Here is a 15,087-nt window from a genome sequence, read left to right on the forward strand (position 1 = left end):
GAGTACATTGGAAGGCAGCCAAAAGGTTGAATTGACCCGTTCGTCACTTCAATCCTTGGGGCAGCCAGTAATATTGGCCTGTAGCTATCCGATGGAAATATAACACATGACTGTTTAAACAATTGAAATATCCAAGGTAGGGTCAGGGTGTGTAAAAAAATGTTATTCTTAAACGTTATATGTTATTATTTAAAAAAAAAAAACTTTCATTAATTTGTTTTAAAGAATTGATAATACTTAGAATATCCCTTAGTAAAGGCGCAGCCTTTTAAAATGTTTCATGGTGCTTATTTTAATTTAAGATTATAAACGTGTGTGAGAATTAGTTTGACCAAAGTGGAAACTAGAATTTACTTATATACTTCTATTTAAACCATCCTAATCAGCCTCAACTTAGAGTTATGGCATAGCATTATGTTAAATCGTTGATATCCATGATTTAAATAAGAATATATACATGTTTTTACACATATTAAAAAAAAACATGTTTTATGTAGACTTATTTCAAGCAACCCATAGCTGTGCTCAATAATCTCTGTTGATAATTTTACTAGTAAATTTTGTTTGAAATTCTAAACCATCAAGACGTATTTTCTAAGCCTTGTAAGATTTCTACAATGGAAATATCCCAAATAATTTATGAGGGTAAATGGCAGTCCCCACCTCTGCGCCTCTTAGTGTTTTCCCAGGTGCTTTAAACTTTTCCACTTTATATTTCTGTTCCAGGTTTCACCAAGTTTAAGTTCTACTAATCAGAAAAAGTCTTAGCGAATTCTAAGTTTTTTTTATTAATAAAATTGCATCAACGTAGATTGCTTATTAAGTTTTATGTTTGTCGGGCCTCAATCAAGTTTTGGTGAGCAATATTGTGTGATTTCTAAGATAACCAAAGATAATTTCAGTATAAACCCTGTAATCAATAGATTCAACTTAAGGTTTAAGTAGATCGGATGTGTAATTAAGTAGTCTTAGACTCGAAAAGCAGGTAAATTATTGCTATAAATAAGAAGGTTACAAGTTTTAAATTCTTCATTAGTTTCGAACTGTTTATTGTTTTAACACCCAGGTAATTTACGACTAAAACATTTGTGATGCTGTTACATAGTAATTCAAATTTGTATGATTCTCGACTATGATAACCAAAATTACAAATTACTACCCTTCACACCCCACTTGCAGACTAATAGTTTACATATGTGATTTTCTAAAACTTAAAATAGTTTTTTTTTTGTTATTGCTAAATTCTGTACGTATTTTGGGTTTTCTACTAGGCTAAATGTTTTGAAGAAGTTCGTTAAATATTTTATCATATAATTTTAAAATAGTACATAAAATATATGTTATCACGTTAACACAGTAAAAATACAGTATTTAGAAATTTCCAAAATTGAGTAAGAATTTAATTATAATGTCATAATTCTTAAATGAAAGGTCCTTATTTTTTATCTTATTCGAATTTATTATATAAACAATAATTACCAATCTATTATATTATGGTATAACGAAAGAAAAATAGGAATTAAGAATACAAATATAGTTATGACAAACGTAGAATTAAACGCAAAGTTTAAACAATCTTTTCAGTACTCATTTTTTATTAAAACGTTTTTATACCCCAAAACTTTCTAAAAGTAAAGCCATTAGGACCTTTGCAAAGTGGAACTGTTTTTCTTCGAAATAAATTCAAGAAATTCCTTAGGAACAAAACAAAGTTTGCGATCGGGAGAGTAAAGTCCCAGAAGTCGTTACTTGACACCTGTAAAGCAGAAGTGACTGCCTTCTTTGCGTCAATTTACGGAAGAACGGTCACATTTCATTTCGATGTTCCAGAAGATTATTCATTTCTTCGGAAACTGAACGCTCTAATGATCAGAGTAATCATTTTAAAGATTAGTAAGCCGACTAATTATTGATTAAATTCTATAAGGATACATAATACAAAACGGATTAACCATAAAGTCTACCTTGCCTATATTCTCTACACGCAATAGAAGTCTTTTTTCTTGGACTCTAGGCACGAGCTCGGGATTGTTTTTCACATTACTTCAGGCTAGACCTAGGCATTGCGGCATTATAACTTAGTTCAAATCCATTGGTAATTTGGCGGGATTTTAACCCGGGACCTCAGGGACTGGAGATCCACGCTCTAACTTCTACACCAGATCGCTCCCCACACGTATTATAAGTACAACAATATGTTAATTGGAGGCTTTTGCATATTGCTCCTTTGTTAATATGTTAAGCCCTTATTATTACTTGTGACAAATTAGATATTTATACGGTAATATGTAGTGCTTTTAAATTCAAATTGTGGATATTAGGCCCATCCGAGTATTGAAAAAATCAAGTATATAAGTATTCTAACGCCCAGATACAGATTGAGGGAATTCAGATAAATACTGAATTGGAAACCCATAGACATTTTTTGACGAGTGTGTATAACCATTGACTTAATATTAGACAGACTACTCTACTATATACGCTACAGTCTACAGATTGTCTACTCCTTAATTATATGGTACAATTTAATGACACGATAAAAAATACCCGATTGCTTTTTAAAAGGGAAGCCTCGTATCACGACACACTGTAAGACAATAAAATATTTTATCGGACAAATAAATAACAAAATGTATACTACATAAAAATACAATTGAATAAAAAAAAATAAAAACATCTATTTAAATGGCCAACTTATACGTAAGTTATATGTTTTGCAAATTTAACACAATATTACTACATTCAGTGTATTTTATAGCTGTTTGATTATAATTTTGATGGTTAGCAAAATTAAATTAGAATGTCTTCTAACTGTGCATGTTTTCTATTACAGGAATCGTTGGCTGTAGACCATAGAACTATATCAATAACCATTCAGGGAGAGTAATAGTCCATTAACCTAGATTATCAGTCGTTAGGAATGAAGATCTGAAATAATGAAGTTCTTTACGACAACATGCTGCTATTGTGACTCGTTTTAGTTGAAAAATTACAATATTGAGTTTGTATTATTCCACATAGAATATAAATTATTCCAAGTGAGTAAAATCAAGAATGAAATATAATATAATTATATTGAAATAATCAAGCTATCATGAATTTTCAAATATAATATTTCTTCTGTCTATTCTACTTTATTTATTTTTATTATTTAAAGTGCTTTATAACACAAAAATAATCTGTATAAATATATAGCAAATTATAACAAAACATAATCTTCTGCATAACAAGAACAAAATAAACTAAAAATAGCAATTTACAGCAACGGTCATAATATAAGACTGTCTGCCGGGTTGATAACATTTTCAGACAAACGTTTTTTAAGGCGAGTGCGACGGACCAATTCCCATTTGTTCTACTATTCTAGTTTTTGCTTTAAGGTCAAATCAAAATACTCTATAGAAAGCGTTTTATGGCTTTAATTTTCGGGTAAAATGACTGGCGATGAACCTCAATATAATAATATGACTAACCCGTTTCATAGAAAAATATGCACCTTTGTCTTAGAAAATATATCATATATTTTAATATTTTCCAGTAGAGGAACAGTTTTTAGATCAGTATAATCTACGTCAACTGTATTTTCTTATAGAATAACACAAAACAACTAACTATTTAAACATCAATCTAATAAAATGCGCTGATGTGTTCACATGGCTTCAAATGGTTTATTGGCCCAACCATCTCTTTCCACTGTGCATTGATGTGAAATCAGCTGATTTAACGAGCGGGAATGATCCATTCCTGCTCTAGATCGGTAATGGCCTATTTTGCATACTGTTTCCAGTTGTAACAATGTGATCATTTCCATGTAGTGGTAGGAAAATACAGTTGACGTAGATTATACTGATCTAAAAACTGTTCCTCTACTGGAAAATATTGAAATATATGATAAACATAATGATGTCAACATCTAGGACTATTTTCCATACAGGCTCATACAGTCAACCTCAAATGTATATCTTGGTTTTAAGTTATTTACACTAAACGCATTATTTCAGCTGTAATAGAAAAAATGACCCTGGCTCTAAAAAAACTAGAAACCAATTATCAAGCGTAGTTTAAATACTGTACTTTTATTGCACTTTTTAGATAATTGCATTCTGTTTTTTTATGTACAGGAAATTACAAATGATCTAACTACTGTTGCTATGTTTTATTATATTCATTGTAAATGACAGTTTTGTACTGCAATTTTGTTTGTACAACGTTTTTATTGCCATTCAAGTTGTTTAACAGTTTGATAGTAATAACACTTTACTAAATTGTATTTATTGTTACTTCAGTAAGGTTGGTGTTTCTTTGATCAGCTTTGCCTACTTTTCATTAAGTCACTCTTGTATTATATTAAAATATATAAGAGATATATTAGATATTAAATTATAAAACTATATTAGCCTAATATCGTAAGGAGTTTTTAGTTAATGTAATTTTAACAATGTAATGTAATAAATAATGTAGTTTTTTTACAATCGAATACGGTTTTGTATCGTAACGACAGACTACAGCCTTTTTATCAATATGGGTTATCGATTTTAAGACGTCACGAAAGACGCTATGATAAAAGTTTTCAATTTCCACAGCTAAAGAAAACTTCCGCTCCTGCGACAACTTTTTGTTTTATCTTAGTTTATTATTTTACAAATTTTGAATTTGGGAATATTTTATTTTAATTTAACATTTAAAACAATACACAGCTTTATATTATTTAACTGGGAATAATTTTAAAAGTAGTTTTAACTATTGTCACACAGCAAGATATCGTGTCAATGTATACCTATATTTATAAATATTTGTTTAACGGTTTAGTTTTTATAGCGTCTTTACAACGAAATTTCAAACATATTGTAACTTCAGCTTTAACCGTCTTCAATAGAAATTAACCTATTTAGTGATTAAACTAAATTAAACTAGGTACGTAATAATTTTGATACATTTAAACTAAAATATTATTCTAAAAAAGATAATGTTTAATAATAACTGTCTTCTAAAATCCAATTATTGAAACGTTTCACCATTTCGTCCAGCATTTGAACCAAAAACAACACTAAACTCTGGAGTAGATGACATCGATATGAAAAACAAGGGTTGGTTATTGACAAACAACCGTTATTTACATTTATCGCAAAGTGTCACCCTCAGGACAACCAAGAGTAGTTTGTTTTTGTCGCTTTAGATTACCAAAATAGGTCACTGATTGGTATAAAAATTTTAAAAATATTTTATTTTTAAAGCTGATAAATTATAACTCTTTCTCAAAATACGTAACAATTATTGCTTCATCGTTTACGTATACAAAATACGTTTAGTAACAGCAAATTTTTTCCAGTTATTGAATCACTAACACCAATAAAACAATAGTTTAATCTCAAAATGTACTACCCCAGGATGAAAGATATTTTGCCAACTTTAAATAAAAATAAATTGTTATGGATGTAAAATATTGGTTTTATTTGATTCTCGTTTTATATTAATCACAGCCCTTGAATTTAAGTTAATTTTCAAGTCCGCAATTACGAAATAAACCGAAAAGTAGTGATACAAATTTCCTTATGAAAATATTAACAAAAATATTCATCTTTAATTTTATTCAAGTATCTTTTAAACTTCGTTTAAAGTAAGCTAAATAGCTTATTCCTAATCAACCTTTAAATTTATCAATGAACAATCCTCAAACTATGTCATATATTATACGCATAATCTTTAATATTTAGTATACAATTAATTGATATTTTTTACCATAATTTTTGTATGTTGCTGTTGTTGCTATGCTGATATTGTTAACACATTTTTGTATTGTTTATGAGTTAAATTGTTATGATTAACTTTAACAAATATGTTCTGTAGCTTGTGAATAACTAAACGCACTACTACACTGCTACTAATACCGAGCTCACATGATGTTTTCCCACCAGAACGAGTTACCATGGCTACGCGACAATGTTTATTTTGTGTTTAGAACGTAATGTTACCTGTGTTAACTACCGAACGTAGGTAATACGTAGATTATTTGGTGAATTATGTCCTTGGAAGCTTATATTTGTATCTGTTTGTACTTTAGAACTCGAATTTTAATTAAGGTGCTTGATTAAAAACACAATTCCAAATAATCAATAATGAATGACAACTGCATTAAACTCTATATTGTGACTAAATTTGATCATTGATTAGAAAACATCATTAGTCATTAGTCCATTTACAGTAGTATATGAACAACTACAACCAGAATTGACCTTTCTTATAATCAAACCAGTGATCTTTTTATTTTTACGGGTGGACATCTTTTTATTCACTCTGCTACCTCGTCAGTTAGTTTTTACTTCTGAATAACTCTTAACATATTATAAAACTACATTAAGCGTTAAATATATAACCAAAACACAACATAGACACATGCAATGGAAACTTTGATAGACTCTCTGAAGTTCAGTCGTAAAACGTAGGTATTTAAAAGCGTAAATATTAACTGTTTTTGATAAAGCTGAAAACGCTTTATAGGATACTTCATAGTATTTTACAACAAATATTTTATTACTAATTATTGAATATATTTTATTTAAACAATTATTCTTCAGCCTACATATCGATTTAAATACTTGTGCACTATTGAGTTGCCATGTGTAATATGCGACGTTCGAATTCAAATTTAAATTAAAAAATATTTATTTATGATAATACAACATCTTGGCCTCACCAAGTTTACAAAACTTTTCAGAGAAGTCCGATTGAAAAAAAAAACAAACAAAATATAAATTTTTTTCTTTTTTTTAGAGAAAAAAATTTCTAGCACTACTAATTACTTGGCGGTTTATGGGTTGCACCTGTCTATACAGAATATTTGCAGCATAAATCTATGTGATAATAGTATGTGATAATAATTTGTGTGAAATAATATGTGATGATATGCGCATAATATGCGATGTTTCAGGAAACATTGTACCCATGAACTGTTTAAGGTATTTTAGTTTCTTCAGTCCAAGGAGAATTTCTTCGTCCCACAAACATTTTTAAAGAAGACTTATGGATTGTTATTAGTTGTTTGACACCGTTAAGCTAGAACGATAAATAGGTGTCACTTGTAACGACTGATGCTATTTTTCACAGAAATTGGGATTTTAAACATGGGAATTTCGATATGAATGCCTTACGTCACTTACATTTTAGTAGTTAGACTACGATAAAATGTAAATCAATAATTATATTTGCTGTAAATTGTATTTTGAAGCTCAGGGCAATACTTAAAAAACGTTAATAAATGCAATAAATGACTATAGTTTTCAAAATAAACCTCCATATTTAAATAACATTTGTAAGTTTATGCGGTAAAATGTTTAAAAGTAGTAATTATATCAAATGAATGCGTTTAAAAACCTGTAATTGTTTATAAATAGTTATAACAGTAAAATGAGAATAAATAAAAGTTTAATAGTTTAGTTTATGATAATCAATCACTATTGGTATTAAGTCGAAGAAGGAAAACCAATAAGTTCCATTTACGATAGCCTTGTTTTAAGCACAAGAATGTGTATTGATGCTTAATTATATTCTGCAAAGTAATATCAGTTAAGGGACTTGTTTCAAGTCTAAGCTTATCTTTGAATGAATGTTTATTTTATTGATTTCAGGATAACGCCCCCTCTCCAGGTCTCGTAAATGTTAATTATGTTGATTTGATTCTTAAAATAAACTAAACTTTTTACTAAATCACACAATTCAGGTACACTTTCTAAACACATATCTTATAACTTACCTTGCATGACCGCTAAGTCTTGTCTAATCCTGACTATCACCTGAAAACAAAGTGGCATGTTAACTAAAGTAAAATATTAATTATAGATATAGTTATACTAGGGACACATTTTATAGTTATCAAAAATGTTTACACAATAAATACAGCCTACGTAGAATTTTTATTTAGTATTTTCAAAACGGTAACAGTAAAATTTAAATTAAAAACAACATATTTACACGTGTAATGGCTGTTGCTTTAATTTAATTGTATTTTGCTTCAGACGTTTTTAACACATTTCTCAACTGAACTCATGCATCAGAAAATACATTTTCCCTGTTGTGAAGATACGGTGCACGTTAGATAAATGTCCCCACCCAATAAGGGTTACACTTAATCACATGGCAGGATAATTTATTTGAACAGTAATTGCATCATTAAACTATACGATACAATATAACCTAGCAAGTTTCATGTCATAATGCACCTGGCATTGTCATCTTCTAATATATAAAATTCTCGTGTCACAGTGTTTGTCTGCAAACTCCTCCGGAACGACTTCACCGATCGTTATGAAATTTGGTGTGTAAATTCTGTAGGTATGCGAATCGGACGTAAACTATTTCCCGTTTCGAAATTCTTAAAAGGGCTCCGCCCCAGTGGCTCTGGAGTTTCCCATGTTAACCTTATGAGAAATGGAATTAATGAATCTTCAGCTGTTTCAATTAAACAAGTTGGTTCTGTTCTATGATGTTCAATAGCATTAAAGTTACAAGGATTACCAACACAGGCAGCACTATTATTTCTTTTACATTTATGACAACAGCTAATTTGCAACCAAAAGGTGAGTGAGCGTAGCGAACGAACTTCAACCTAGAGGCGAGTGAGCGTAGCGAACGAGCTAACCTGGAGGCGAGTTAGCGTAGCGAACGAGCTCCAACCTAAAGGCAAGTGAGCGCAGCGAACGAGCTCCAACCCAAAGGTGAGTGAGCGTAGCGAACGAACTTCAACCAGGACGTGATTGAGCGATGCGAACGAGATCATCTTGAAAATTAAACGTAACGGTACTTTCTTTCCATCGGTCTGTCTTAGGGGAAACCTTTAACTTAGGCGATACGAAGTTCGCTGGGTCAGCTAGTTAATTTATAAAAAGCTAAAGGTACAAGGACATAAAAAGTAGCCGAAAACAAACATCCATCTTGTCCTGAAAAGTTACAAGTTTTGTGTTTGTCGTTGGGTCCAAACTTGATCAAGTTGAGATGCATGTTTTTCCAAACTTGCCATCCTTCTTTTACTCTCTTCCAATTACCCTAACCCTTTTTAAATTTGTATGTCAAACTTTTACCAATAGATTATTACCAATTCCAACTATTACTGCAAGAAATCTTTATTTTTTATAATACTTTAAGCAGAGAAAAGACCACAAGCATGTAAGTCACATATAAACGTAATCAAATATACGTAATCAAATAAATTTAATCAAATAAACTCCGATTAAAATCAATAATTAGTTTGACATTCCCACAGAAAATTTGTGTATGATAAATGATTCAATTAATAAACTATATTGGTCTTAAAGTAAATTAGTAAAAATATTTATTTACTAGGTACTTAATGTTGTTATTACCTTGAAATTATTTTACTATTTTCTTACATTATGTTTTCACAATACGAAAGAAAACCATTTATAACAGTTAATGTATTTTCAATAAAGCTAAAAGTCTGTCTGTGACATTTAATTTGTGGTGGTAAAAGGTAAGGAGACCTTTTTATAAAACGCAATCATTGCGTAAAAGATAAAGAGAAAAGTAATTAATCGGAACTTAATAAAAACGTATCTCTGTGTGGGGACTTACACATATCAACAGTAACTTATTTTTCAATTGAAATCTATACATCATATGGTTTAACAAATATTATATGGTCTTATTTATATGTAAGAAATATGCTTAAATTCTCCCGTTTCCCTTGTATTTGCAACATAATTTGAGTCTGTCAAGGTAAGTAATTGTAGTTGAATGATATATTACATTCTGTATATTACAACCTGAGTACTTTGATAAAGTTTACTCTATTCTTAGTAAAATAAAGTCTTATAAATTTATTTATACGGAAATTGTATCTCAAAGAAGTATCTTTTTTTATTGCTGACAAATCGATGATAGAAAGGATGATGCTTTCTGAAACTTTTCTGCCCTTATTCTGTTATAGCCCTTTCAGACCCGGGGATCTTGGTCATCTCGACCGCTTTAAGTCCTGAGCAAATTTTGAATAAATGTTGGGTTTTAACGTAGATTTCAAATACTAAAATTATTGATTAAATTTGTTTTAAAGATGAAACATCCATAATACCATATTGACCATTTTAGTTTCAGCAATAATTAGCATTATATACGTTTAAAAACATAAATAAAACAGTCATTAATCTTAACAGTTGCCTCTTTCTCCTATCTTACCGTATTGCAACAAACAATCAGTGTTACCATAAGACATGAAGCCAGACTGCAAAACAAAAATTCCCAGCTATCTCCAAAACCTACACAATCGATGCGTACAGGTCTGAGCAACAGAAAGTTTCAGAAACTTCAAAAAACGAATAAACATCTAACCTACACAAACGTGTTATTTATCTACACAAATGAGTGTGCTGGGTCTGAAAGGGATAGGGAGAATAGTAAGCTAGGTGAAACTAGGGGTTTGTGGATTCGGTAGTCGATTAAGCCCGTTAAACATTTAAACAACGTTAGATAAATTATTTACTATATAAAACAGATATTAGCCTACGTTTATTAATTAAAAAAATAATATTCATAAGGTAATGGTGATAAGTATGTAAATAATTAATCCCTCAAACGTATATAGATATTTGTTATTTGCCTACGGTCTTAAACTGGCATGCTGTATTTTTCACAACACGAAAAATATTCAGCATTTAAAATGAGTAAAACAAACAAATAATAACTATTGGGAATATATTTACAGTTGTGACTACGCTAAGCCGTTTGAGAACAGGATATTACTCCCATTTGGTGGGAAAATCTGATTGAAAATTGCTCCTTTGTACTAGAGTCTGACGCTTGCAGAAATGGAATTGGCGGATCTCATATTTCATCCAATATATTTTCGCACGATTACATATTAAAAAAGGATTTTACATAACTACTTAAAATGTTAGTCGAATTATTCACTACTGCACCGAGGAATACATTATACTATTCACAAATGATTAAATTTGATATTAATAAAGGTAATATTTTTTAAACGGAAAATATCGTTGAAAAAGAATACAAAGTGTTACTAGGTGTTTCTTGTCGAATAGTTAAACATATATTGAAAAGATCATATTATGATTACAAAACAATACGTCATCCTATATTTCACTTTAGTTTTATTTTACACAATATTGTTTAAGCTTTAAAGTGGAAAGTTAATGGTGACAAACGTCTTGTCAATGCAGTATCATCAACTTGTCATACACTTGCGAAATTAAAAAAGGTCTAGTGTACAAAGTATGAGAAAACCACGCACACTGCCCATGGAATAGATCATTTATTGAATAAGAAGCAATAAGATAAAATATCTAGTGGTTGGACATGTGACAGGAAGTTACCTCTTACGGTTAAGGTGACATTTCATACCTTTTGCTACACTCTCCTCATTCAGATTGAAGAAATACCACATAATTTGTTTTTCCATTAATTACCTGTAAAATTCTGTAATTGTTCAAACATAATAAATATTATGTAATTAAACAATAATGCCCTTACTTTTTTAAGTTTTTTTTTTTCATTTGTCGGTGTTTTCAACCGATTAGGCGTTTTTTTTTTTTTAGGGCAACGTCCTAAATTCTAGTGTTGTTTTTGTTAAATTTAAATCTTTCGTTAGATAGCACCATTAAATTATTGATATCCAATTATACATTCTAATAATACAGTTATTGTTTAAAAACTATCTAACCAAACTAAACTTATGTTCATAATAATAGACTAAATTATATGCAATATAACGAAATTTACCACTTTATAAACATTAATAGAACATTAAACACAGATGTAAAATATACTTTATTCATTCTGTAGAGACATTTTTTATGTAGCCTTTGTAGATCCCTAAAACTGTATACAAATGTTATGGTGTTTATCTAATTGTTCTAAATGGACTTAGCTAACCCCAGATTCTAATGTTATCATACAACTGACAGGCGAAACTTTCTCAACGTTACTTGAGAACTTAATGGATCCAGAAAATTCCATTAAGTTATGAGTGCTTCCATTAACGAACAAGAAAAATCCAAATGTATTTCGTGTCAAACAACGTTTACCAAAATTTACTCTACCATCAAAAATTGTAAACTGAATTCCTGATCATTTTATTTTTTAAACCATATGTTTCAAAAACTGTCAATAATTTGTGTTACAAAACTAGGGAGTAAAATGCACTTCAATTAGTGTCATGTTTTTATTAATGATACAATATCTGGGGCCTTGATCTGATCAGACAGTCAATTGCACAAACATCGACAGCAAAAGGATATTATCACATTTATAAAATTTTAGCATTTGGCAGCACAAACTTTATTTAACTAAAATGCGCCACTACATCTAGAATTCCTTAATTGGCTACAATTGTAGAGGTGGAAAGAGGCAACTCTGAGGTCCTCATTTAAAGGCGTGGTAACTAAATCACTACGATCATATTACACCAATAAAACTCTATTTACATGAATAAAAAACAATTAAATTTATGTTTTTATTTCTAGTAATTTATTGAGATCTCCCAACGTGATGTTGGTTATAATCGAATAAAATTAAAGCCACTGCTTTCATTGTTACCACTGCTAAAGCAATCGTGTTGATGGAAACCGGACGTTACCAGTTCAATCCTGTTATCACTTCTCGTAGGCCTACTTAGACATTTGCATCCCTCTTATAACTAACAGGTGAAATTTGCATAAACTCTAGCCATAAACTGTGCTCAGGGTGTTCCTTTCAAAGCACTTTCATTTGTTCAAACGCACAAACTCCTTTCTAAAAAGAGGGATAAAACATCTTGCTAAGAGGTGCGATTATAGCTAGGATGAAAATGAAACGATTAAACGAATTGATAGCCCAAGGTATGTGCTAAAATGTTAAAATACTTAAGATAACTAATACTATAGTGATAAGTACTGGTTATACAGCTTTAAATTCAAGTATTGAAAATATAATTTAAACTAAACAAGGACTCAGCTAAAACAGGGAAAGGGTTGAAAAATTCAGTTTTTCAAGACTTATGTAATGATCAGTCATTTGTCACAAGTACACTCTGTATTTTCTTGTAAAAATGGTGTATCCGTTAATAAATAAATACATAAGAGATAGATAATAAATATCTAAACGTCAAACTTCTTAATTGAAACATTGTAAATTGCTTTTATTTATTTATTTATACAACAAGCATGCTTAACATTACTGTGGTTGATGTGTAAATTACTAATTTATGATCCTGTGGTTTCTAGACTTGCTGACTACCTTTTGACAATATCTTTGGGAGAATAATGTTATTTCTTTAAATATGTTGCACTCGTTTGTCTACATATAAAAAAATGTAAAGTTCTATGACTAAGAGACATTGCTCTTCAAGATATGCTTAAACTTATAATATTTATAGCTTATTATTTCAAAGATAAGTAATACCCATTGACTATTTGATGTCAAAGGTAATAGTGATAACTTGAACTACAGTAAATTTAATTGACACCTAAATTAATCTGTCATTTCAAGTACAACGCATAGTATCCAATATAAATCTATCCTCCAAAACCTTCATTTATTTGACATAATAATGTTTATCACATATCTTAACTGCTATAAGCAGCACTTTAAACCAGTACTTAAAGAATAACGCGAGGTGTTTAAAAAATACAGCAACAATCGTTATTCCTCTAGGACAATTTCAAATTGTAGACTGTTTGTACATTGACTATGATTTATAATTTTAAATATTTGTGTCATTTATAAAGATTTAATATTAAATACTAAATTTTAGTAAACTCACCAATTATAAACTCCGCTAATCCTTCCACACTGCACTCACGAATCACAACAAACTGTAAACATAAAATGACTTAAATTAGTATACAAAAGGAAGGAATAAACTATGTAAAAATACAAATAGACATAACTTTTAAGTTATGATATTGCTGAAACATGCTTACTAAATATTCCATGTGTATTATTGTGTAATATACAAGAAGTAATATTACCCTCGGTTTATTGATAGCCAAGTGGAAACTGATATTACTTTTGATGAATAAAGCACTCTGTTACATGGACGGTGGTTAGAATTGATATTACTTTCAAAATAACGCCTGAGGTCAGTCTATATTAGTGTTTGGTTCATTTTCATTTCAAGCAAACCAAATACTCACAAACAAATCATTGAATCAGTAAAAAAATCTAATTTCAACGTTAACAATGTAACAAAATCCACTAAATGTTTTTAGAAATATTATTTCACTTATATTATAAATCTTAAAGTTTGTGTGTGTGTTTGTGCGTTGCTCGATCACGCATAAACTACTGGTCGGATTGGGCTGAAATTTGGCATGATGATAGCTCACATTCCCGATTAAATTTTAGGCATATTCTTATCTCAAAAATAATTTCACGCTCCACCCCTGTGGCTCTGTAGTTCCCCATGTAAACCTTATGAGTATTCATATTTAAAGGGAATTAAAGAGTTTAGTCAGCTGTTTCAACTTTACAAGTTGGTTCTATAATATGCAATAGCATTAAAAAGTTATAAGTTTTTAACAGGGTGCAGCACTATTATTATTTTGTTTTTGCATATATGACAACAGCTAATTTGACCTGAGCAGCAACAAAAAGCTGTGATAAACAATGAGAACTGTCAAAGTAGGATTGTTTACAGTTAGGTTTCAGTTTTTAATTTTATGAATAATTTGTAATATTGTGCGAATGTTTGATAATTTATTTTTTTCTATTGTTTAGTAACAGTGGTAGAACATTATGGCAATGGTAGATGTGTTATACGATATCATACCGTAAATTTATGAGCACAATTTTTATCGAACTGTGTCCCCCCCATTGCAAACGCAAAGCTTGAGTATAACTGCAATAAGCATTTTATACTTATATGCACCCCCGTACGAAGGACGGGTGCTCTGCTAGTAAATATTATAATATTAAAACTATAAAGTAATACAGTTTATATATTTACAGCATGTAAAAGAAAAAAAATGTTAATTCTTCCAATGAATCCTACAACTTCAGTTATCAATTGTGTTGAGCCACGAACGAAAATTTGCAGATAAACTGCAGTGTAGCGTGTTTGTCAGAGATCAAAGTAATCTCTAC

At 30.1% G+C, this 15,087-nt stretch overlaps 1 protein-coding gene across 1 annotated transcript in view; it reads right to left on the reverse strand.

Moving 5' to 3' along the window:
• Positions 1–15,087, reverse strand: part of LOC128988484 (uncharacterized) — a 730,054-nt gene that overhangs the window by 358,028 nt on the left and 356,939 nt on the right. Inside the window, exons 8-9 of the mRNA XM_054409815.1 lie at positions 13,766–13,817; positions 7,751–7,790 (exon numbers count right to left, since the gene is read on the reverse strand). Of these exons, the coding sequence (XP_054265790.1) occupies positions 7,751–7,757 (7 nt within the window). The 5' untranslated portion in view covers positions 7,758–7,790; positions 13,766–13,817. The remainder of the gene's footprint in view (positions 1–7,750; positions 7,791–13,765; positions 13,818–15,087) is intronic.

Source organism: Macrosteles quadrilineatus, unplaced genomic scaffold (genome assembly GCF_028750875.1).
Source record: "Macrosteles quadrilineatus isolate MER2022 unplaced genomic scaffold, UCM_ALF_1.0 Scaffold_3__2_contigs__length_128488019, whole genome shotgun sequence".
Classification (NCBI taxonomy): Eukaryota; Metazoa; Arthropoda; class Insecta; order Hemiptera; family Cicadellidae; genus Macrosteles; species Macrosteles quadrilineatus.